The 27,835-nt window shown below is 37.2% G+C and overlaps 1 protein-coding gene across 1 annotated transcript in view; it reads right to left on the reverse strand.

Annotated features, from left to right (window-relative positions):
- The window catches only part of ctnna2 (catenin (cadherin-associated protein), alpha 2), a 391,099-nt gene that overhangs the window by 45,336 nt on the left and 317,928 nt on the right, over positions 1–27,835 (reverse strand). The window contains exon 10 of the mRNA XM_084715317.1: positions 2,835–2,927. Within this exon, the coding sequence (XP_084571443.1) occupies positions 2,835–2,927 (93 nt within the window). The remainder of the gene's footprint in view (positions 1–2,834; positions 2,928–27,835) is intronic.

Raw genomic sequence — 27,835 nt, forward strand, 5'->3', positions numbered from 1 at the left:
GAAGAAAGGTCCACATTGTTATGTAAGCTATGTAAATAACAACATATACTTCAGGATGCGAGAGGGTAAGGCTGGTGTTATTCTATATCCTCAATGTCAACAGATCCCTGAAAAAAACAAAACCAACAATAATCCTTCATCAGTCTGTTTCTCAATACTCTGACTTCCCTAACATGTTTTCCCTTCCAAGATGTAAATCTTTAAAAAAAAAAAAAGGTCACAAATGTATAGTTTTATTAAAGAAATCCAACTATTTTCATACAGCAGCTGATCACTGTAGTCACTGGCAAACATTACTCAAATAGGAGTAAAAAGTGTATTATTATGTTGCATTATGCTTGTGATGCGATGCAGTGTGATACAATATGAACTTTGTTGTCAGTTTACACTGAAATTCATTCTGCATCCTTGGGCAGCTCCATTCAAGAGATTACACACAAATTAAACACAATACACATACATAGGTACAAAACACAAAAGATATTCATGAAATATACTGTACACATCACATTATATTCTTTGGATTTAGATTTCAGTTGGCAGCACAATGATTTCAGTTTAGCAACAATATAGACAGATGCATAAAAGAAGTCTGTTGTGTTTAAATGAGGGACTTTGAATCGCCTGTTAGAGGACAGATGTTCGTATTCTCCATTTAAAACAAAGAGTCACAAGAGATACTATTAGCAAGTCTAAGCATGTTGTTTTTGTGAGCTGCTTAAAAGGAGTTTGCCACAGGTTGGTCAGTAATTTTTGCACAAATTTGGATTTGATTATATAGTTTAGTTCTAAGTTTCACAAATAGGCTGCTGAGCCAGACTGTGCAGCATGACTGTATCACTTAATCATTGATTTAAAAAACAGAAAAATAATCTGGCTATGAGCTCCGAAAGAGCTGAGCCTGCACAGAAAGTAAATCTGCTGCTGTATCTTCTTACTATTTTATATAAGTCAATAACAGGGTGGCATCCATCATGACACCCTATTATTTGTATGAAGAGACTTCAGGACTCAACTTTCCCAGATTATGTAAAATGTCACTTTGGACTAGCGAATCTAGCAATTTACCTGACCAGGCAAGTGGTGAAAAAGAATTTCAACTATTTTGATAATCAATCCATCACTGAAGTAATATTTATTGAAAAAAAACAAACAGAAAATGCTGTTTTCAGGCTTCCAATATGGAGCTTTTCTGCTATACTCTGTTCATTAACATATGAAAATGAATATCGTTGGGTTTTGTACTCACAAAACAAGAAATTTACACACAAACATTTCAGCCCTAGATTACATATGACAGTTTATTTTAGTTTTTGTTGTTATTTGATAAACACTAAAATCTAAAACAATTTGTACAGGGGCAAGTAAAAATTGACTTTGGGCAAATAGATTTCTGACCCACCTTCCCGACCAGGCAAGTGAATACAAACAAACATTAATGCTGAACTCTGGCTCTTGTTTAATTTCTACACTGTGAACTGTCACTGAAGGCAGCTGACAATCAGGCGGAAGGCCAACAATAATTCTCTCCGACTTATTAATATTGATTGATGAGAGCATTTTTGTCACCAATTAGCCAGTCAGCATTACAATGGACCAGTTTAAAGTCATTGATGTCAGTCAGCAGAGAGAATGTAGAATCATCAGAATATTTTAAAAAGTTTTTTGAATTGATTTTAGATAGGAATAGAGGAATAAGAAACACAGACCGTAACTTGTTGCTTGCTGGTCTTAGTCTTTTCACAGTATTTGTTTACAATGAGACAAACAGAGAATAATGATTTATCCTGTAACCCCATGTCAGTAACCTTAAAAAGATGTACCGATTTTTACAGCTTTAAGAGAGCAAAGTCATCTTTTCCAAAATCAGCAGAGTATCGCGACTTCAAAAGACTGATCTATGTAAGATAGAACTTTTGGCTTCAAGCCAGAAAAGATCAACACATCACAGGATTTTAAAATCATGAATAAAAAAGAGGCAAATGATGTCCCAATATTCTTTTTTTTTTTTTTTTTTTTTTTAGATTGGCCGCATCCTGCTGGGACTCTTCACATCAACAGACTTGTACTTAAGAACAGGCAGTACTAATCATATCACTATGACAGCTGGCATGTGTACTTTAACCAGAAGTATAATTTTTTATTTGTTCTTCCCGTTCTTTATCATATCCTGCTTTTTAGATATAGTTTCAGCCAAATTAATCTGATGGAGGAAAAGAGGCACTATGATCTGGACATGGCAGTTGCTGATGTTGTGTGTTTGTGTGTGTTTGCATGTGTGATGATAAGGGACTGTGGTTAAGTCTACCCAGAACAGATGGAAATATTTCTCTTTGTTCCACCCCCTCTTTGTTCCTTCTTCCCAGTCACAAAGTCTGTCTCTATTATCTTTTTTTTTTTAATCTGTCTGTGTTGAGCATTGCCAAGAGGTATCAGGAGACAGTTCCTCCCAAAGTTTTCTGAGTAAGTGGGTCTCAGCAGGTGTGCATAGTGGGTCCTGAACATTAGATCCTGAATCTTAAATTCAACCTGCCGTCTCTATTTCTCCTCTCCATTACTGTGCTGGGTCCCGTGTGAATAAGGCCTACCGTTAACCTTGGAAACAATGGATCAATTTTAACCTCCTCCTTTGCTTGCATCCTGAGAAACAGTACTACAAAGTCCGCCTACACGTTATTCAGAGCTCTTCCTTCTTTTCTACCTCTGTGATTATTTCTCTGTCATTTCTACCTATTCCAATTTCTAAAAACTATCTAAAGGTACACCTTTTGTAATTACCAAAACACTCTGACTAGCACTTGTGGAGTTCTTTGTGATGGCATGAAAGTCCTCACCTGTGGACATAGGCTGTCAATTTGGGTGGCAGCCATCCGAACCAACTTCACACCCTCTTCATTGTTGGAGATGGAGCATGCCAAGTTGGCTACCTGAAAAAAGCAAGCACAAAAAGGACGCGATGAGCCGGATGCTTTTTACCTGAAGGTCAAGAGCAAGAAAAAAATTTTTCCATTCCCACACTGGCAGATGATCCACTGAAAAGGTTCACAGATTTTCAAATCTGTCTTAAAACAACATCCACATGCTGATATGTATAATGAAACAGGGTTTGGTTGTTGCAAATGTACCACATTGCCTGTAAAGAGATCTTGTCTTAATGTGCCTCGCAGGTAAATGATAGGAATGAAATCAGCAGTCCACATTCTGTCCAAAAATGAATCCAAAAACTTCAAGAGTAATATATAGTAGCCCATTTCTGCCAATTTAAGGGCAAAAAAAGGATCCTGCAATGAGAAACATCCTTGAAATAATGACTTAATTGTCTCAAAATATGACTTAGTATCTCAAAATAATGAGAAACTCTGAAAATCATGTATTATTTATCTCAAATTAATGACTTAGTACTTCAAAATAATGAGACATTCTCAAAAGAATGATTTAGCATCTCTAAACAATGACTTGGTATCTCAAAAATAATGAGACACTTTCTTAAAATAGTCCATTAATTTGAGATAAGTAAGTTTTTTTTTTGTTTGTTTGTTTTTGAGAAAGTTTCAGATTATTCTGAGATACTAGGTAATTATTTCAAGAGAGTTTGACATAATGACTTACAGGACTTTTTTTTCCCATCACATTGGCAGAAATGGGCTTCCATAGTAATATGAGCAACAGCCTGAGTGAGTGTTTTTACTTTAAAATGCCCTCTTTGTGTTACAATCAATTCTCTTTATCTCAGCAAGGAAACACTGTCTGAGGAAACACAAACATGGAATTTCATACTGAAAGGACAGTAGCTTTGGTAAATCCACTTCATTTATGCATTTTGGAAGCTGAAACTTCAGCCAGTATGGAGAGAAGAAACAATTACAGCGACCAAAAGCTGCCATATGGGCATGTGAGTCTAACAATTTTTCACAATCTCTTTGACTCATTTCCTGAAACATTCTTACTATTCTCTAAACTGTAAATGCAATTGCCACAGCTGTTTCATGGGACATCACAACTCTACTGCATGTCTGCAAAAGACTAACTCATCCAAAACATTTAAGTAGCAATATTTACTGGTTGATTGTTATTCTTAGTTCATTACTGTCACCTGTCAGGTCATTTGCCAACTTAGCAGACATCACAAACATTCAGTATCATAGATATTTATGGAATATACATGTGTGTGTGACAAATTTGATCAAATGAATGGATCATTTTGCATGTGATGGTTCAAACAATGAAAGAATGTTCAGAAGTCGTTTGACATATTCACTGGGAATCAATTAATTAATTGTGATCAGCAACACATTGTGCTTACTCTTTTGCACATGTGCCAACATGTACTTTAATGAGTCAAGTCTGTTATGAACATCAAACTAAACGTTCAGACATTTGAACTAATTGTTTTGAAAAAAGAGAACAGAGCCAAAGTGAATGAGAAAAACTGTAAACAGACATTAAATAATTTGCTTCTTCTTTAATGTATGGTACAGGCATGCACAGTAGATACTTACCCCATATAAAAACACAGTACATGTTATGTGTTTTGCAGGGGTAGAAGTAACTAATTACAAATACTCAAATTACTGTAATTAAGTAGTTTTTTGGGTACTTGTACTTTTATTAGTAGCTTTTCAAGCCTGTACTTTCACTCGTACTTAAGTATGCATTGCAAGATGAATCTATTTAGTTATTTTTAAAATCTGAGTACAATTTGAAAAACAAAACGCTGTGGCAGCAAACATTTGAAGTAAGGATGTTTATGATTCAGCAATATTCAACTATTTGAAAATTTAACCGAATAAAATGTATTCATGGATATTTAATCAATAGAAATGGCAGTAATTTCACCTCATTTGACATTGTTTCGTGTGGTAGAGCTGTTTGTTGAATAAGGAAACTTAAACTTAAAACTAAACTTTTAAACTTTAAAATGTGCAAAAATGACAAAAAAAGAAAAGAAAAAAACTTGTTAAATGACTAGTGATTAATTGATTGTAGTGTTTTCAACAACTGATTCAGAAAAATGCTAAAATTTGCAACCCTAGTTTGGAGAGGTGATTGTTAAGTTAAAAATAACTAATACTCTGAGTAGTTTCTGCAATGAATACTTTGTTCTTTTACTTAAGTATATTTCAAACACCAGTACTTTTACTTGTAATTCAGTATTATATTAGCAATGTAACACTACTTGTACTTGAGTACAGATTTTCAGTACTCTGTCCACCACTGGTGTTTTGTACTGCTATTTGTGCAGGAAAGGGAATCTCAACATCTGTCTTAGAAAATGAGTGTTGAGGAAGGTTGGAGTCTGCTCAATTTGTTGCCCCTTCATGTTTAAACACTCAATTGCAGTAGATAGCCAGCATCAGATCAGACAACACTGAGGGCAATTGCATTTTTGTGCTGGATAGATGGTCGAAATAATTTTGTAGATGAGCACTGAATGACATAGATGATGTGTTAGTCCGGCAGTTATTGCAACCTCTAAATTATTGCCTTAAAAATACTACAGGGGGCATGCATGTCAAGAATGTGACATAGAGTGACATAGCCATGGGGTAATTGGATTAATTGTAATCTAAAATGGCCAGGTTCACACAATATGTCTTTAGAAGGCCTTACTCATTAGGTTGACATTTGAAGCATGCCTGAGATACATGACTAGCATGCTTAAATCATTACAGGGCTTGGATGTGCAAAGAGGTGCTTTATTGTATAATTAAGGTGCCAGATGGCTTTTATGTACGAAAAAACCCTTACTATGATTTATGTGTGACTTTCTATCAGGGTACTTGATAACATGTTTCCAACATGACTCCTTTATTAGAAATGCATAGCTTATCCCAGTCATTTTTGAATTGTTTGTCAAGCTAATTTTTGTACAGAGGTGCACTAATATCTTAGAAAATCTATCTGTCAACAGTTCGCTTGTTGAACTAATTACATTTGATGGATGATATCTGAAGAATTCATGTTTTGGTATCTGCATGCAGTACATCACAAAGACTGATTGGTTAACGGGGATTGCTTGAGTAAAAAAAAGGTGGGAAACAATGGAGTGTTATAGAGTACACACCACAACCACATTAACAGTTTCCTTCTAACAGAAACACACACACACACACACACACACACACACACACACACACACACACACACACACACACACACACACACACACACACACACACACTGAATCTGCTGTATTCCAACATGAAGTCATCACATTTCTTCACAGTATCACAATACTTCACAGTTCATTTTCATAAATTCAAACTCTATATAATCCAATACCATCCTTAAGTAAATCAGATTTCAGCATGAGCCTAGGCTTTGAAACTGAGCTAAACAGACACATGCCTGTTGGCAGCAAAAGGTGCCAGTCTGTATTAGCACTTCTAGCGCTCACATGTCACTGTTTGAGGCAAATTGAGGTAAATCAAATTTGTGTTAGAGGACTCTTGCTTAGAGCTCTGTCTCTTTACTCATGACAGCAATGAGCACATTGATGGATTGCAGTCCTTTATGTGAAGGAGTGTGTGTATGTGTTTAAAGCCTGGTGTGTGTGTGTGTGTGTGTGTGTGTGTGTGTGTGTGTGTGTGTGTGTGTGTGTGTGTATGTGTGTGTAAGAGAGAGAGAGAGAGAGAGAGAGAGAGAGAGAAAGAGAGTGTGATTGAAAGTCTATGTTCCACATAAACACAAGTGGCCGTGTAGATTTGAAAAAAAGCAGAATTTAAAGGACTATTGCAAGATAATTGAAGTTCCCTGCTTTCACTCGCTGTTTTACATTACAGTAAACTATACAGAGCATTTCCTGAAACCTCTATTGAGCCGTGACGTATTTGCAATTTTCTCCTTGACTTTGCAAAGTAAATTTGAAATGAGTGCAGCATAGTTTCTGAAAAACACTCCCAGAAAAGGAAAGAGTGGCCAATATCAACCATTATAGTTTGAAATTCATTTAGATGTACTTTTTTACTTTAATGGTTTAAAGCTGGCGGAAACAACCTGCTTTGGTTTTTCTCTTGGTTTCTAAATGACAGAACACTTGCCATTGTACTGGCAAGCTGAACTCTCCTGTCTTGTCTGATCTCTTCTAAATGCAAATGGGCCCATTTTTGAAAATGTTCGTTTTTGTTATAATACCACTTCTGGTAAATTTGTGGGCTAAAACTGGAATCCCACTGAAATTTTCCTTGAATAACAAAGCATTTATGTGTCATTTGCAGTGTCTCCATGAAGTAACAGGCTTTCAAGAAGTAGGACAAAAGGTGCAGCACTTTTTTTTCCATTTAGCTCTTTTTCCAATTACTGTACAATTGCGGGACCTGACCGGTAGAAAGAGAGCCTCCTCTTTCAGGCCCAGCAACCCTCTGACTGCTTCAGTGGGCCCATGGGAGGCAAAGGGGCAGAGGGCTTTTTGGAGGCTGGAAACATGCCCATCAGGCCCACTCCCTTTTACCCAACACAGAGAGCTGGGCCAGGGCCAGCACTGCAACATCCAGCCAAAACTACTAATTGCAATTATCTAAGGAAGTGCCTCTCCTTTGAGGTTTTGCTTTTTTTTCCCAACAAGAGGAGGGAAAAACCAAGACAGAAGGTTTGAGACTACAGCATGCAAGCCTAATGCTGATATGGTCAAGGATGTTGGAACAGAATATGCAATTTAAAAAGGTGTGTGTGTGTGTGTGTGTGTGTGTGTGTGTGTGTGTGTGTGTGTGTGTGTGTGTGTGTGTGTGTGTGTGTGTGTATGAGAGAGGGAGAGAGACGGAGCAGAGATCCCTGCTGAATGCCCATTCTTCATTTTAGCCTCGAACAAAGAACTATCGATTTTGTCCTTTTGCTCTGCCCTGGATAATCACTTCAATTCTAATTTGATGAAGGTTTCCACTGCAGTTGGAGAGATGGGCATTCTCATGTATGCGATCTAAATCACCTAAATGGAGCTGAGTAACTGAAAATAGATCTGATAGTGTCATTTTTCCCCATTTTTTAGGCAGGGGGTTGTTACTGAGAACCTCAAATCTATTGCCAAGAAGCACTGAGGATGGTAATACATTAAATAACATCTTAACAGCCTCCCTTTATTGCTTTTTAGCACTGTCTGACTACAATGCACATAATCAGTTTACTTCCATGAATCCTTTCAACCTTTGTTGAACCTGTGCTCTATTCCTGATGTACTGCGTGAAACTTTTGACGAATTACCTTTTTTTCCCCTCATTTTTTTTCTTTTTTCTAATCTTTGATCATTCTGGATGGATCGAACACTTGAGTGGCTGTGCCAAAGAGCAGGAAAGGCGAGCCAGAAGATGCTTCTTCTTGCTTTACTCAGGGAAGTCAGTGACCCCCTAAACCATGCCATCTCTACAGCCCTTTCCAGCAGTTACACCACACAAATCTCCCCTTTTCAGTTACTAACTCTCAGGAACAACTAATAAAGCAGGTGTCAGCCAAGGTGCCGGGCACAACAGGTTCACCCAAGAAAGAAGCGAGAAGTAGACATGAAAGGCAGAACAATGGATGACATCTCAGGTTATGAGATGTAAGACGGAAGCACTTTGTTTTTATGCCTCCATGCCGCCAACATCCGTGGCCAGCGGCATTGTTTTCTGGTTGGCTGTCTGTCCCACTCTTGTGAATATAATATCTCAAGAATGCCTTGATAGAAATTTTCTTCAAATGTGGCACAAAGATCCATTTGGACTCAAGGATGAACTGCTTACAATTTCGAGGTCAAAAGTCAAAGGTCAATGTGGTCTCATGCTGTCTCATTCTTATGAACTCAGTAAATAATTTTTTAAATTTTCATACAATATCTTAAAAAATGAAAATAAGTTTTGCTGAAAAGCTTATATGTTTAATGTTGATTATTGCAAACATATATGTTGAACAGTGCCAATTTGGAAGTCATGAATGTCTTGAAAGTAATATAAAAGTGTTATTGAAAGTAATATTTAAATCATTTTGTTTTAAAACTATGTCAATTAATGCCAGCATTTATATGGATAAGTGCTAGTTTATGTTGCCCTGTATACAGTTATACCAATATAGTGAGACTGATTTAGATTATTATTTTAAGAAGCAAGAAGTGCCACCAGGGCAGATACAAACATCATTGAATCTCTTAGAACTTTTTATGTGTTAGAAGAGACTTTTATGAAAAATAAACATTTGTCACTTTCTGTTGTAATCTGTGTGAGGTTCACACATTCTTCTTCTTCTTCTTTTTTTTCCCAAACAATGCCTGAACTAAAAAGCATTTTTGGTTGGATCATATTCAGGCTATTTACCTTCATGCGATTTCTTAAGACTTTTTTTCTCAATCAGGACATACTGAGGACACAAAATCCATTGAGTCTGTTTATGTTGCAATTTTTGTGAGTCTGACTCATTGTTTTAGGTAAAATGTCTCAAAAAGTTGTGTTTTATCTCTTTCAGATGCACAATACTAAGAAAACAAAAAAGATTTCCCACTGCTCCTTTTTGGCCTTTCCACTGCTTGTGCACACACATGAGCACCAACATGCACCCACACACACAGTAAATAAATCAGTCTGTCACCATAGGTAGGGCAGAACACGTAACAGGGGAATACACTATGCAGACTGCGAAACAATTACAGGCCTGCCCTCACAGGAGTACTTCTATTTGTTTTAGTCATGAGCTGTCAGCTCCCAGCCGTGACGCCTGTATGTACAATGTATTGACTGGTGGTGACAGAAACAGGTTAAGGTGCGTGACATTAGGTAACGCCAGATGTCAAGGTTGTGTGAAGTTCAAGTCTATGGGGGATACCAAGCAGCAGGAGTCTGCGACCTTCTGTGACCGACTATAAACCACACCTCTGAAAATCAATCCCTATTAAGGAGTGAAGTGCATATTGCCTCAGGAAGAATGCCCACCGGGCTCGCAACATCAAAAGACATGCCAGAGCTCGCAGCATTTTAATCAAGAAAAGTGTGAAATAACAAAAACAAAGGCTATAGATTTGCAATCATGTTTCACATGATAATGTTGTAATGTCTGATCTACTCATGGCTCTTATTCAGATGAAGGCAGTTCTTTTTTTTCACTTTTCACAAGGACAGTGAGTAAAAAATAGATACACAAAGAACAGAGAACAAAAAGCAAACAAAAACGGAGGCCATGGGATGATCAGTAAATCAATAAGGCAAATTTGTCTAATTTAAGAAAAAATGTTGCACATGATTCATAGAATAATTATAAAAGATTTGTCTCATTTGTTTTTTCCAGTTTTCTCCCAGTTCCCATTGAAGTCGTATGGATCAGGTCATCTGTTCTGGAAGATGAAAGTGTTTAACAATATTGAAAAAGCCACCTGCAGTTGGACAGTTTTTTGAAGCCAGTGTTTTGTAATGGCCCTTTTATTTGCTGCTTTGCTTTAAAAGGTAAGTTGAAGGCAGTTCTTTTATGGTTGATTAAATCTGACATCATATAAAAAAAAATAAAACGTGTTTCTTATTGAGTGACATTAGTGTCTTCATATGTGTGTGTTCATAGGAAGTGACAAACAGGACACTCCCTTCATTTGTACAATATTTCATACTTAATATCAAAAATTATAATGGAAAACTATTAATCAAACAGCCTCTTCTTGTCTTGTATGGTGAGGACACGACACGATATCAAATTAGGGGATGGCTTTGTGAGTCATTTTGATTACAGATTGCTGTTTAATTGCTCCCTCTGCTACCTTTTTTTCATCCCCACACCCACCCTTGCCTGAGAGACAAAGTGGACCTAAATTGCGAATGACTCTAATGCACTTAGGAGTTCTCTCTACACTCCCTAACTCAGAATGGAAATGAGTTTAAGTCACTGTTTACTAAGTGACAGGTCCACTAATATGTGGCTGACTGGGATACAATCCTACACTCCTCCACACACTGACTCCCGCAGACCCCTGGTTCATCAACTCCATGCATACAGATGCAGTAGCTACCACAAACACTAACACACACAGGGACAATGAGTGTATCTCATTATTTCTAATACCTAAATCTTTGAGATAAAAGTAGCTGCTTTGTGAGAGTCCAACATAGTGTTCATCCATTAAACTGACAGTTCCTGTAGGTGAACAATCAGGAGTTCACTCATGCATTGCGTCAAGAGGATTAAAAATAAAGTGGGGGTTGGGAACATTCTTATTAGAAGGATATTAGAATTCAGTACATGTAAGATGACAATATTGATTTATTAATATTGACAATATTGATTAATCACAAAAAAGTAGGAGGATTACGGACAGCCTCCTATAAAGACAGACTTTGGTACACTTAGATAGAAAATCTAATTAGTCAAGATTGGCACTGCCAGAAAGGTATTATTTAAGCATAATATGTTTATCACTGAGGTTATAGTTTGCATACAGTAGTGTTGAACTGGACTGTATTATATTGAGACATGTTTCTAATGATTTGCCCATCCTTGTAGTCCAATACAACAACACCACGCACTATGACTTCTGACAGAAACTGGTGATTATAAGCTTCGTAAAGGCAGAATATGTGGCATTGTAAAGGTGTACCTAATAAAGTGGCCAGTGTGGAATCTACTACATAAATAATACATGATAAATATGAACAAACAAACAAACAAATAAAACAAATAAATAAATAATTATGGCCACTTGATGAGTCAAAACACATTTAATAATGGATTTTTATATTGATAATTGGAGTGCTTCAGAATCTTTCTGGACTTCCACTAATTATTTTTATTTAATTTTAACTCAGCTACTCGGCCTATCCTTGAAAACCTGATTTTTTACTTTTATATTACCAACACTAATAGTCTTGACCCAGTGCAGGACATTCTATCTTTAATTCACATATTTGGCAACTGAATTTAAAAAAAAAGTGAACAAACCTACCTCAAATGAAATAGATTACAGAAAAATAAAAAAAACTGCTTCAGTGCAGGTAGGGTTTTTATCCTGTGCTCTTTAACTGTAAGTGGCCAAGGTGTTTGAAAAAAATCAGGTTAAGATATCCACAAAGGACCCTTGATAGCAGCAGGGAAGTTCATTGACCCGATTTCATGCAGTCAGTGAATCCTTAACAAAGCAGCTTAGGTCAGCTCCAGAGAACATACACATCCCCTTTGACCAAACCTTTACAACAGGAGCATGTACAGGTGCGTGTGATTGAGGTCAGGATGTACAGAGGGGGGATGCTGAGGAAATTAGACAATCCATTCTGAAATACACTGATTATAGTTATATACCTTGACTTTCTTTAACTGAAAATTTACTCCCACATTAATCACCCTGTAACGTGTTTGAAGCTGGTCCTTAGTGTGTTGGATGATTAAGCTTGGCTTCTAACAGCTTATAATATTTATAATAGAGTGCTGTCCTCTTGTATGTGTTTATACACATGCATGTAGAACTTGTATTTATGTTTTGGTTAAGTGTGAGCAATTTGACCCTAAAATAATATCATAATATTTCAGGGTATTCTGTGATTTAGATATTCTTGACGATAAGTAAAAACGCTGATGAATATTTTTGGTAACTGTTGATCTCTCCTTGTGGGATTTTGGCTCATCTCGTACTCAGCTGGGAGCTTCTGTTTGAGGTGGTGAAATGAGTTTGTTGTAGTACTCCTTCTGCTATTACAGTCTTCCTGCACTTCTTAAATATTACCATAGATTATTGTACATCTGCCACTTCTGCACTACTGAAGTCACTTCCCCTTTTGGAACTAACTCCTCCATAATATTGCCATTATCAAGATATGAATTTATAAAATTGCAATACTGCTGCCATCACAAATTAATTCTGGTCCTCAAGTACTCGAAAGATTGTTTACTAAAAACAAAAAAACTAGTATTTTGGAGGGATTTTGACAATGCTAAAAACTTTTAACATGAACTGATACAAAACACTGTACTGGAAAACACTTAATACTCATGGAAAACAAACCATTGGATTGGAACCAGATTGGAACTAAACTCTGTGATTCAAAACCAAAACCAAATAAAAAACAACTGTTTTGCCCTGAACCCAGCTGTGATGTCAAAACCACACTGCTCAATACAACTCCACCAACAAAATAGGCAACTTGACAGTCTTCTGTTTTCTCACTATGACTGTGTTAGCTGTCTCTTTAACTATGTAGGTCATATAGAGGGATCAGTAATAAATTGGGACTAAAATTCCTTGTAGTAGCTTTAATGAAAATATTCATTGTCTGTTTATTGTTTTTCCTGCTTATAAAATACAAAAGCAGCTTCTTTCCAGCCATCCCTAAAATTTAAAATAACTATTCATGAGAATGTAATGTCTCATCACTACTAGTGGCAAATTATTATAAGATAGTAATGAAGAAGGAATATAAAATAAGAACATGGACTCAACATGTTGGTTTTAACCATTTCAGTTTTACCAAGAAAACAAAATTGCTGTACTGGATTTTTCTTTCCTTTTGTTTTTCTACTTTTGAGTGGATATGATTTTGAATCAAAGCTGTGATCGAACCGTACAAAAAAACAGAATAGCCTTCACAATCACATCACGGTCTCCGTGACAACCATGACTGAGCTTGCATGAAAGGCTGACAGAGTGTGATTTACAGTGGTCGTTTCTCTAGAGCCGCAGCTGAGGATTGGGTATTCCTGCTAATACCGTGGCTGCCTTCTCGATAAATATGATAATTTGCTGCAGGCTTCTGGGGAGGTGAACCAGTGCTGCAAGCAGGGAGAGGTTAGAGTCGAACATGAGAAAACAGCGCGGGTGGATGACTACACAGTTCACACGAGTAGAGACACACGCACACATGGCTGCAAATGTACATCAGAAAAGAAAAGTGGAGGCACCTGATGTAATACAAAAGAGGATGCTAGCAATCTGTTTGCAGCAGTCTGCACTTTGCTTGTTCACCCCTTCAGAGCACTAAATGTCAAGCACCAGTGGCTTCTTTCAGTGACCACATCCACAGAGGCTTCAGAATGTGATTTATTTACATTGAAATTTGAATGCCTTAATGAAGAAGGCCATAGGAAGAGAGGATGGGCACCTAGAGAATAATATCCACAATATAAAATTTTATTGAGCTCAACAAGGGACACAGAGAGGTAATTGAAAGCAATATAAACAAATCATAAAGTTAGCTGGACAGAACCGTCTTGGGACAAGGATATATATGTGTGTGTATATATGTGTGTGTGTGTATGTCTGCACACGCTCTATAGATGAGTGTCTTACAGCTTCAATTTAGAGTCCTGGATATTGGATTATCTCGTTCACATTGCTGTGAATGGCAGGGCATTAAAGAGAGCAGGGAGAGGGGAACAAATGGCTGACTCACGTCCCCTCAGGCAGAGGGCAACTATTCACACTTCCTATTGGTCTCGGTGTCTTGCTGCTTTGCTGTGCTCAAGTCTGGAGGAGCAAAAGGCTGGCTAGACGGATTTCTCTTCATTTTGCTACGAGCACTCAATCGCACAGGGGGTGTTGGTCAGTACCACCGAAGCAGTCAGAAAGTTGTGTCACCTAGGCAGGCAGTACAGTAGTTTGTTCATCTTACAACATCTTTTGCCTTTTGCTCAAGCTGGTACTGTAGCCACAGGGGCCAGACCGCCTCTCTCTTAGTTCCTCTCCATTCCTCTTTCCCAGAAAAAAAGACAAACCCCAGGAAAAAAAAAACCCAAAAAACAAAAAGCAGCTAGGGCTGTTTCAACTGAAGTATTGATTTCTCTTTGCTTTCTCCCTCCCTCCTGCCCGCCCTCCCTCTCTAAGAGTGCTAGCCAAGCAGTCGGGCTTGGCACCAAAACATAATTATGAAAATGGACCTCTGGGTTGTTTCTTTTAATCTATCTGTACATTCCACAGTCCCTCTGCAACAGAAGCTATTTAAAAACTGTTTCAGGGGAATTGAAATGTTTAACCCACTGTACTGTAAAGAATGGTATACTTATTGGTGCCACGACATCGGTTGCTGTCTAAATCAAGTGTGGAACAGAGGCGTCACTGCTTTTAGCCGAAATTGTCAGGAAATGCCTTCACAATCCACACCAGACTCACATTGTATGTTGTTAGCAGACCCGCAGACTTCTGACTAGCAAGGCAGAGCGAGATTTGAGAGCTCGATAGTTTCTGTCAAACGCTGGCATCAATTTGCACTGTGTGGCACCCATGACAAAGTGCCTGAGTCAGACAGCAATTGCTGCTCCCTCCCCAACTTACAGTTCAATGGCCAGTGAAACCAAAATGACACAGCCAAAATCAGGCCCATTTTCAAGACATTAAACTCTGCAGCACAACGTGAGATACAGTAGCTGCAGTATCAAAACTGAGTCCTTGCTCAAGGTATTAGTGTTGTGTTTCAGTGGAAAATGCAACAAAGTAAAACCTAAATTTGGGCTGCCTTTCTATACTGGTTGATAAATTAAATCCAGTACCATTTTACAATAAGACTACTCTTATAATTGATTTATAGATGGCTTATTATTAGGTTATTAATTAGGTTCTAAACATTTTATGACTCAGTAATAAGCTATTACAACACATGACATAGAAATGGCAACACTGACTTGTTGCTTTCCAAATAATGAGCCCACATTTAATTGTACTGTTAAGCTTCTGATATCATTGCTTATTCACCTCATGCTATCCTCTTCATCAGCATTTATAACTGTCGACTTCATCAGATTTTTTTTTATTAAGTTCCTAGCATTTAACCACCACCAGCATATATGTCTAAAGGTTTTAATTGGCATAGACAAAAGCATCTGGTACTTTGCCCCTGCGTCAAGCCCCTGCTACTTTTTGGGTAAAAGCAGCCCCTCTAATTTGACTGGTGGTAAATGTAAATTCTTTGCAGATCTAATAGCATAAAATAAGAAGACTGCAATGCTTTTTAGCTATTAGGAGCCCATATTCAAGGCAAACAATTAAGTTATGATGTTGTAACGCCACTTTTTGATCCTTAGATGTTGGCTCTTCCTATCACTGTGAAGGGATTAGACCATCATGAGAAAGTTTAATCTAGCCTACTGATGACACATTGTTGCAATAATAGGGGTTGATGAGGACCCTTTAGTCTGCCTCCATCAAAGTGGACGAACCAGAAATACACACCTACCTTCCTGCATGTATTTGTGACATCTGTCACTTTGCATGTTGTTATGACACTGTTTTGCTGTTTTGGTAATCGATCCTTATATTAAACTAATTAAACGATCTGTGGTGAAGCAAAACCACTGTCTCTGTGTTTACTGTCATTTGTGCTGATGCAGCACCCTTCTGCTACAACCTAAGAAAAGCAGAAAAGACGTTGGTTTTAGCTAAACGTCCCACGTTACTTTAGGCTATTTACAAGGTTCATTTTAGGCATGGTGCCACTAGTTTTTTCCAATTTGGTGCCGGCACTTTCACAGCGATGCGACATATGGCTGGTCTATCAAATTAACATATCAAATTACCAGTTTCACAAACTAAAGCTTTGGCAATATTGTTTACCTCAACATTTTCAGCATGTTCTGTTTTACACGTTCCATTAAGACTCCTTTTTGCAGGTTATAAACAGTAGTAACTCATTAGTAAGACTATTTAATTGTAAGCAGTACCTGGAACTTGCCAAATAGAGAGCATATATCAATGTACGTAAACTGTATTGTAACTTGTTTATAATTGTTAATAAATAATTTAGAAAGTGTTTACAACCTCATTAACAACATAATTATAAGGCATTTATATGGGTAGTGTAATTGTAAAGTGGTGCAGAAATTTCATCATTCCAAACAGCAGGTTATAATGTAAAATTTGTTCTGCAACAAGGTCATGCAAGTTGCTTCTGTATTTTTGAAGCTTCACTTAATGAGCATGTTTGTGATGTAATCTATATGACCTTAGTTGCATCTGGCCTTTTATAGATTGGAAAATTATCACCCCACTTCATACAGGACTAGATTCTCAGTTGATCCAAATGATCTATAACACCACAGTGCAATCTCAGACAGAATGTGAACACGGCAAAACCTTGACATTTCTGCACATCACATCCCTCTGCCTCCTCACATCTGTCTAAGGCACAAGAAAAGCATGATTAGTCCTGTTGGATAATAGATGCACGCAGTGGGAAAGGTCAGCAGTTGTCGGGCCCTTAATGCCTCAACCTTTAAATTGGGGGATGGGTGAAGAGAGATTAAATAAAAAATGAGCTCTGAGGATAAGAGTTGGTGGCACTGATGATTTATAAGAATCAATAATTACTCATTCCATGTCATGCACATGTGAAGCATGGTGGGGAAATATAAACATCACAGCTCAAGGGTAAGAAAAACTCTGCTTTACATCCTTCCATCTGCTTACAGAGGGAAGAGGGAAATGTCAGCTAACAAGATGTCCTCTGTGAGTGCTGAAATGAGAAACTCGTGCATTAAAGAAAATTAAAAGAGCTGATGTGATTGATTTTATTAGCATCACATAATTTTGTGCCTACTTTCTTGTTTGTATGGAAGCCAAGTTTTCTACATTTAAGTCCTGTAAAAAACAACATACGAGTCCTTCAGAGAGCCCAGCTGCATCAGATGGACTTTTTGATCTGATCTATCTGGTGTACTTATCTTAGGAAGTCTTAATGTGCCGACGGAAATGTCACATTGATTCCTGTGCTTTTATACTAATGCTTGTGTGATTTTCTCTCAGGTGAGAACAGGGAAGTGTGAAGACGTGAAAGGCCATCATGACACAGGCTGTGAGCAGAATTAACAGCAATTAAAATAGTCTTCCATCCCGACGGCCATTAGTCCTTCTTCATCTCCGTATATTATTCCTTGCCGGGTGTTAATAAATAACACCTCATGTATAATGCAGTCCGCACATAAGCTCTTGCAGATATTTGAGCAGTTTTATAAGTATAATATCTGCGGTGATATACAGTACACTGCAGTACTCTGTGTATTGCGAGCAGCTACAGTTCTGCACAGTGATAAAGACGTGAAGTGATAAAACAGTGATGAAACAGAGAGCATATAAGAAAAAGTGATAAAAAGGAGATCTGGAAACTTTTTCTATGAGCTATTTTGTCTTCAGATAATTTCCTCTCCTGTCACTTCATACAGCAGAATTCTGGTCACATTAGGATGAAAAAAAAAATCATGGTAAACATTTTGTTTTCCACTACAGCCTTTATGAAGACAAATGTCTTGTGCTGCGACTGTTAGAGACATTGCACATCTATCTTTGATTGATGTCAGTTTTACAAAAGGCCGTTAACGTGTTTCAAATTACAGCAGTAACGTCTTGGTTCACTTTTTGGCAGAGGACATTCACTGAAATAATATATGAATTGCAGTGTAAGGACCCGGTGACCAGACAAAATCAAATCTGCAATCACCAGCAGCCTTTGACGCAATGGCTTTAGCTAATTACTTCATTAAGGAGGAGACATAACTTTTGCCCTGGGTTGTCAATTAATGTGAACCCTGGAACCAAATGTGTTATAGGTGCTTTTCTTATGTAGAAATGATAAACTATAAATTGTGAGTCCAATTAATTTAGGATTGGTGTAATTAAGCTTTGGGAAGTGAACACTGCTACACCTATTGTTCCTTGGGGAGTACTGTATGGACATTTCCATGGTAAATAATGCTCACACTCTTCACTTTCCACCTTGAAAACGCTCTTTCGCATAAAGAACTCATTAAAACATGTTGCAGCCATCAACCACTTTTAGCAAACGATTGCCTTAATGTTTCCTTATGACCAGCTGGGGTCCAGCCTGTAGCATTTAAGGTTATTTCCACAATATAACAGACGGCAGGTTGTAGGAGTCACCATCAGGGCATATTCGCAGCTGCTGTCCCTTGGGTGTTGTTGCTGCACTGTGTAATTGGATATTTGTCTTAAAATCAGGCTGTCTGGTTTGGCTTTACAGATTAACCTAGACAGAAACTAAGTTAGGTTTATATGTAAAGATCCTGATTGTTCATTGTCTCAAAGAGTTCTATAATGGCCTGTTACTTAACAATAAAACAGTTTGCGCAAAGGTGACAATAACAGCTTTGGTATCTTAGACCATTTTGAACTATTTAAAATAGATGAGCTCACTTCTTGTCTCTGTGGCAGTAAGAAAACGTGTTTTTCCCTCGCTGTTCAGATCGAACTCTGATGACCCATCCTGACACGGTTCAATTTTCTAAACACTACTGGTTGGTCAATATACTGACACCCATTAAAGCGGTGAGTAAAATACTGTGTATGTTTAAAGGTTAAACTCTTACATCAGTGGTCAGACAGACAGACAGACAGATAGACAGACAGACAGACAAACAGACAGACAGACAGACAGACAGACAGACAGATAGACAGATAGATAGATAGATAGATAGATAGATAGATAGATAGATAGATAGATAGATAGATAGAAAGATAGATAGATTATTTGAACTCTTCCCTTACTAGTGCCTTTGAGGGAATGACACAGTGAAAAATGAATTTCCATCAATTTTGGCACTTTCTTATTTCCTTTGTGGCAAATCAAGAACACACCAATAGCTTTATTGGTGAATGAGCCTTAATAACTGCTGGTCTCAGTGGGACAGCTGACTTTTCTGTTTGTCAGTCTCATCAACACAATATTCATAAATAAGCCTACAATACCCCATACGCTTTTTCTCCAGATGATTCTACCAGTTTTTTTTCCCCCTCTCATATTATATTGTGTAACTTGGGGGAACTAAAGTAGCTTCTGACAAACACAACACCATTACCACAAATGTAGAAAAATCCTTCTATTGTTGGTTTGACATTTTTTCAATATTTTAGTTCTGAGTCATATTTTTGACTGTAAATCAGGGAATAAAACACTATCTGGAAACTCCAGACTGAATGATATTTACTATGCTTTGCTGTATCCTAACTACCACTTATTATTTTTACCATTTTATTTAAGTGTCCAAATTCTGTGTGAGCTGTGTACCCCTCAAAGATTCCAATAATGCAACAAAAATAGTAGTGTCCATGTGTACAATTTTCACAACAGTAGCACTACTTCTGCTGATAGCAGTCATTTAAATGGCTGTTGCATTTTTTTTTACACTTGGTAATTATATGAAATATAACCATTTTTAAATTTTATTCATTTATTTACTGCTGCTTGTTTTGTCTTTGCATTGCCCTGTGTATGCTGATCTGTTGCATCTGACATATAATTAATTGAGTCCTTCCAGTGAGTTTTGGACTTGTGTATACGGACAGTGTAAGCTGAAAACGATTTCTTAAGATCAATAAAGTTGCCTGAATTGAATCCAACAATCCTACAATGCAATGTGGTAAATTTTATAGACCTTTGCAGGACTCTACCCCTGTCAATTGTGACAGTTGACAAATTAATGTAATGTGATGATTCATTAGTGTCACTATAAAGTACACTACTATTTGTCATAAAGGTTTTATGAAAAGGAGCATGAATGAGTAAGAATGAGTATTATCACTTTGGACACAGCACCACATGCGCTTCATTCATGCACTAAACATTAAGGTTCAGTGTGAAACATTTAAGAAGATGTATTGGCAGAATATGGCAGAAATGGAATATAATATACAGAAGTATATAAGTATATTTTCAGTAGTGTATAATTACCTAATATTAAGAATCACTGTGTTTTTGTTGCCTTATAATGAGCCCTTTATATCCACAGAGGCTGTAGGCCCCCTTCACAGAGTCTGCATGTTGCACAGCAGTGTTTCTACAGCCAAGAACGGACAATCTGATCACTGGCTCTAGATACTGCCTTTTCCGTTTTGCTTAAGTTTGCAGCCACCACAGTTTTCCTTTGCAACACTGACTGACAGTGCTTGACCCCGACACCACGCCCTTATCCCCAGCACAAATTACTGCTACACTGTTAGCCACATTTAAAATGCAGTCAGTTAACAATTTATAAGCAGTACAGTAGCCTGGCATTGTATCACTAATAAGTGCCAAGCAACCAGGCAGATAATCATATCATTTCACTGGTTCAGTGAATGGATTGGGAAAACATATGCCCCTGTTTGCCAAGCTGAGGGTGAGCAGTTGAGTAAGTTTTAGATGTGTGAGTGGAGAAAGGCACCTCAGCCTAACACAGGAAGTTAGGTGAAAAAAAAAAGGACACTGTGACAACGAACATTTTAAAACTTGGATGTGTTACTCCTGCTAAATTACTCATCAGAGCTGGGAGTAAATCTTCTGCCATAAACCTTTGCCACCCGGATGAAACAGAGTTTCGGGGTAATTGGCTGGAAATGGTAAGGCAAAGAATTTCTGGATTATTTGCTATGGTAACAGTTGTCTCTTCTCTTCAGTTAACACTGTTGTGCAACTTTAGTCCCCTCATGTTTTCTCTTTATTGCGGCCCCTCTTGCCAGAATTAATTCACTGGAGCAAGAACTGAATTCTAAACTGAATGAAGTGCGTTGATATGAATTTATATGCTGTGGGCAAAGCAGTTAAGTTGTGCTTTAAGAGCATTTGGGTAGCACTCCATTTGACAGCACAGTAATTACAAAGAACTTACTACTTACCGAATAGTTAATGACCATACAAAAGTCAATTACATGATGTTACGGCAAGGAATATTGTAATTACAACAGTAACGTAATTATTACTTATTCTTTCCTGAAAAGTAAAGGTCTGTTTTTAACATACAGTAATATGCAGTGCAGCAACATGTCATTAGTCTCCATTTTACTACTCCCCAAAACTAATTATCTAGAAAAATGTCTGCGTGCAAGTAATCACTAATAGATGCAGTGGTATAAAGTATATGACACTGGACTATATATAAAGTACTGTTGTTTGCTGGGTCAAGTTAAAGGTTCTTTTTGTTACATTAAATTGTAATAAAAATGAAACTAAAACTTAATATTTTTTAGAAATACGTTTAAATAAATATAATACTTTTTTTTGAGGTGACCCACAATGACTATGTCAGAGACCTGAGGGTCCCAAGAGTCCACCCCATGAACATCACCGTAGTTATATAAGATCAGCAGGAGGCGTGAGCAGAGGGGGGGTGGACGGTGCAAAGTGCCAAATCATCCTCCATTTGAGGCAGAGCCACATCCTCCCCTTCATTTTCTCCTCTCCCCACCCCACCAAAAGTAAAGCTCCCCTCTGGAGAGAGAACGGATGGCTCCTTCTGCTCCATTAATCTAATGACAATGCCCCGTGACTAAGACCAGCTTAGCAGGCATTGCTCATCCCCATTGGCTCCTCTTTCACTTAGCATGCCATCTATGCATGAATGCAACAGGGGCAATGACAGCAAAGGAGGAGGAGAAAGAAAATAAAGAGAGATGGAGTTGCTGCAAACAATGGGCAGATTACATTGCACTGGTGTCCATGGTTACCGAAGGATGTCACACACGCGTACTGATAAAGTGTTGGACGAACTGTATTTAGAAAACTGTCAAAATAGTGCTAAGAAAAGTCCTTAGATTTACCAGAACTCAAATCTGTGATCATCATTGTACCGGGATGAGTAACAATGCAGGACCCTGTCAGCGAGAAAAGAAAAGTAACATTTCCATCAGCAAATAATCTGTATAAGATGTATGAAAATTTCTTCTTGCAGTGTTATCAAAACACTCTAGTTGCCACATAACTGTAATGGATAGACCATCTATTTCAGATGTTTATTTATATTTTGAGTAAGGGGCAGGCAAAATAAAATTTATTTTCTCCCTCCTCCTTTTTGTTCATGTGCAAATTTATTTGTGTACTGATTGTTTTCTGTTTATGTGCATTACATTAGCAGAAAAAAGAAAGAGAAAAATTTATAAACTCAGATGAAAAATGAATAAATGAAGTCTTAAAGAACCACCTTCCACAAGTGGATATGAGTGTGTGATGTCATGTGCACTGCTGAGAGAAAGTTTTTTGTTGAATCTACTTCTTGCGCTCGGTGGGAACTAATGGGCCTCAATAAATAATATTATGAAGATTATGGTTTGAAAAGTGCTGTCAGATAACTTCCGTTATGATTTAGCACTATACAAATAAAACTGAATTAACTTTTCAAGAATGTAACTATGTCTAGGAGTCATCCTGGCTATGTGACCACCACAAGAACTATGACTAACTGCTTAACAACTTACAGCAAGTCATAATATTGTCTCTCTCATTAATGCTAGACAATTTATCTCTTCATCATCTAGCAATGAAGTCATCCTTCTTTGCTGTTACTGTAACCACTCTGCATCACAAACTGAATGGGAGAGAATTTGCATAATTACTACTTTTCTGGCCGAATGAATGCACAAAACTGCAATCTAGTTTTGCAGCAGGGCGATAATAGTCAATAGGTAGAATCTACACAGAACAACAAAATCACTAGCTATTCAGTATGCATTTGCAGCACAGCTATGGTACCGCCTCAAGTTTAATTCAGGCTTTAGGTGACTATGATGTGCTTCAGTTCAGCCTTGTGGAGTAGGTAGTAGAAACATCCCCGTCCATCTGACGCCTCTGGGAACGTCAGTGCTCTGCGGTGTATGTGTTGCTTGCTGATGTCCGCAGGAGCACAGGCTCTGTGTATGTTAGCCGAGCGTCTCATAGGAGAGATGTCTGCTTCAGCCTAACCTCTGGGGAAATAGCGACCAGAAGCTGGCTGTCAAATAGCAGAGCTGCTGGCCCAGAATAGCATGGGGTCAGTGTGGAAAAATAGGCCTCCCACACAACAAGAGCAGACAGGCCTTCTTAACTAAATGTGTGACATTCGGAGTCAAGCTAACTGCCAAATATTCTTACCCACATTAAGAGCTGATGTAACAAATTTGTTTGGGTGTGACACTGCAAAATAACCCCGTGTAAACCCACGGCAGAGACTTAAGTTATCGATGACAGGAGGAGTTCTGTCACCCCTGGAGGTCAAGGCAATTCAACTTTATTTGTATTACGCTAATTTACTGTGACAAAAGCTTCACAAGGCTTACATTATGAAACATATAATGAAACTGACACCTTAACACCTTCTCTGAGAATTAAAAAAAAATCGAAAGTGAGAGAAAAGCTGATAAAAGGCCAAGACTTTTTTTAAAATGATCAGTATGAATAAAATGGAGCATGCAAGAAGAACTATACCCTTTTCATCTTGACACAATGTCAAAAAAGAGACTCAAGCTTATTTGATGAAATTGATGTACTTGCATGATTCTTGCCATTTTGGGTTGTCTCCATCAAGGCTGGGTGATTTGTTAAAATTTTCCAATTGGCCACTTTCAGCCTAGCAAGCGGCAATTGCGAATATTCTTCCAATTACTCTAAATAAGCTTACAAAATGTCAAGAAAAGAAATATACCCATACCCATGTTCCTCATGAAAATGAAAAATAAAACTGCACACCTTTTGAATCCAAGATTTCTCTTTTACTGAACTCAGAGGAGCTTCATAGCCTTGTCAACTCATAAAACATAATTTATTCAAACTCAATGGAAAAACAAAATAAAACTCAAACCATTTTGGATAGTCTTTTCACTGTTTCAAGATTCACCAACTCTGGTTGAAATAAATACTTAATATACTGCATTTGATTTGAAAATATTTTGGCTCTACAGGCTGTTTTCCTCTCACTTGTTCTTGGGCTCAGTAGGTGTGTGCTATGTTTGAGTTTACTTATGGTAAGCTGCTTTGGAAAAAAGGAGAAAAGAGTCACCAAAATAAATGAAATGTAGTGTAACACTGTATCCTTGTGACATAGAAGTTTAGGATTCTTACCACTGAACTGCGATCTGATTGCTTTCTATTAAAGCAAAAAAAAAAAAACATCCCAAAATAAACATATACAAATAAAAAAGATGCACAGAATCATAACGAATATAATGATGCTCCAAATGATTACTTTAGGTACATGGTAAAAATTGTAATGTAAATATATAAGGTTTATTGATTCCAGTTAATAATCTATTTTCAGAACACTTCAGAACTTAGACACACAAATTCTTCTAATTTGAAGTATTTAGATGTGAAATAATGAGTTGAATGAATGTAGTGGGCCATGTTCAACTGACACATTAAATTAAGCTTGTTGTGTGTCTCTAATACACTTTAAGATGAGTCATGGTTGGTTGTTTCCACAACAATGAAAATACTGCAAACCCTGATGACTGAAGAGTTGTTGATTCAACTTCATATCTTAAGCTTCTTGAACATGTTTTCTTAAGTACATCTGAATAAATATTAAGTTTATTGCACTAGAAAAGTTTATCTGTTTTCAATCATTAGCACAACTTTACCACTGTAATTACTATTTTCTTTTTTTGCTTAAAACAAATGGCTTATTTTTACAGTGTATCTGCATTCATATGTATTTGAAGTGAATCTTTTAAGCATATGAATTGTTTTTTTTTATATTTTTATCTTTTATTCCTTAACTATGTGAATGTTATGGAATGAAATCAAACTTCAGCCATAAAAACAGGGTTTTATTTTAAAGTTTGTCACAAATAATCCTGATCAGGGGTCTGACACACCCCTGGAAACACCCTTTTGCCTATTTCAGGACTGCTTTGGGGCAAAAACGTTCCTACCTCGATGACTCAGGCTTGATTGAGTGTTCTTCTGCTTTATTACCCAGGGGGATGTTTGTTGCCATGGTGATAGAGAAAGCAGGAGCTGATACAGTATTTCATTATTGACTGAACAAAGAGCAAAATGAAACATAATTTGCCATTCTGAAAGACAGACAGGAAAGGATTAAAATTTTCTACCGTGCTATATCATTTGCCTGTTGAGCGGAAAAAGACATTACAATCTAAGTTTTTTTTATTCCTCATTGTTCATGTCAGCAACTGTTGATGTCAGCGATTACAGGAAATGATGACAGAGACACATTTTGAGGGTATAAATTGTAGAATACATGCTCCTCACTAGTTGCAGCTGCCTGGAAATTGTCATAGTCCATGGAGAAGTAGAACTATTATTATCTAACATTACAAAAATGGACAGTTTCTCTACCTGTAAGCCTAACACACTACAAGCCATCAATAATATATCAAAAAGGAAATTCGAGAAGTATTTGTCTGTATATGTGGGTTAATCTGAGACTGTCTGTGCTTTTGAAAACTTAACCTTCGGTTTCATTGATTTCTGGCATTTAGCAAAAGGACAAACACAGAAGCGGTAACATCTATCTGCAATGGGAAAGAGTAATTGTAATTTTATTCTATTTGGAGGCAAGTTCTGAATTGCTGTCATCGTAAACATCAAGAGGCAGTGTTTGAAATAAACATTTTGTGGCTTTACTTCTGGCTTCATTTTTACTTAAACAATAAAACACAAGATAACCTTGAACTTGCAAATACTTCTTTTTTCTCAGACATTAGGGAGGTGAACACCTACCACTGTCCGCCATAAAACTATCTTTACAGCAATATACATTAGGCAGTGACAATTTTCTGTTGTACAAGAAACATTTTAACCTTGGCTTTTATAATGATGAAGATATTTTGTTTCTACTGCCTTGTTATCCAGTCCCCTGTCAAATTCAAAGAGTGTACAATTCTTTGTTTGCATTATTTTTTTGTAAAATGTTTTTCCAAAAACAAAATGATAAATAATGACAGTAACGGCATGGCATTGATGTTGGTTTACAAAGGTTAAAGACAAAATAACTACAAATTAACTACAAAATAACTTTGTATACACAGATCTAATTCTAAATGAAAAAAAGAAAGGGTAATTAAAGTTGTAGACAATGAAGACTTGTGATAACAAGGCTATATAAGTCTAACTGATGATGATCCTTACATCCCACATTAAGTAAAGGGGTATAAAAAATGGTTTGGACAGTTTCAGTGGGCAGCTGAATGTTTTCTCTAATGTGAACGAAAGGAAAGTGTTCCATGGGGAAAATTTCCATTGTTTGTAAAAATATGTTTGCAGAATGTCTCAAAGAAAACTGTATTGTTTCTACTTAAATGATGAGCAGTAGGTTAAGACATAAAGCCATTCTGTACAGCATGTAGTATCAGATGTTGGGCAACAAGTGTGGCAGTTAAGTGGAGAAACAATTGAAAAGTGCATTTCTTTACACATTTAAATTCTTATCTTTACAGGTCAGACATAGGAAATATAAATATCTGACCCCTTGGCACTTTTTTTTTTTAAAATCTGTTCCTTCTAAAAAAGTGAATACTGAATACACCTGCCACAACCCAAACTATAATTTATACTTATAATTTAAAATACATTAATGAAGATCTCTCTCACACAAATTATACATATACTGTTGAAAGCAGACATACACACTAGTGAAGTGATGTGCATACAAATGAAACCTTAACTATTGCTGCATGATTTCTGCGTGTGTGCATGCAAGCAGTCATCCAGTTGCGTGTTTAAGTGTATGAGATGTTTTTTCACTAGTATATTTGTGCAGTTTCATCAGTATGTGTGACAGAATTTAAGTTTCAGTTGTATTACGGCTTAGCAGATTGCACATCAGCCCACAGCCAACAACACATCTGTGTGAAACAGCTGTATGACACCCAGATGTATGCACTCACATGTCCTAATGCTTTTCCAAGTTACTCTTGCTTTTCGAGTCAAATAGCGTTTTAGCTTTGTGTAACATGTGAAACGATCCCCCCGTGGCTGCCTGTAATGCAATAAGATCAGACCAATGAATGCATATGGATCAAATGAACCCAAAATAACACACATTAGACTTGCAACACACATTATATGTATCACATTGTATACTCTCATCAATGCATATTAGAGCACTTGTGTACAAAAAAAGGAGCAGTTTGTACTCGAATGAGCAATATTAGATAGTCCAGTAAGCTGTGTTTACTGTGGAAGAGCGAGCTAGTGTGGCTAACTCTGGGTGGTGT

This window comes from Lutjanus erythropterus, chromosome 3 (assembly GCF_056507025.1).
Source record: "Lutjanus erythropterus isolate fLutEry1 chromosome 3, fLutEry1.hap2, whole genome shotgun sequence".
NCBI classification, from domain to species: Eukaryota; Metazoa; Chordata; class Actinopteri; order Lutjaniformes; family Lutjanidae; genus Lutjanus; species Lutjanus erythropterus.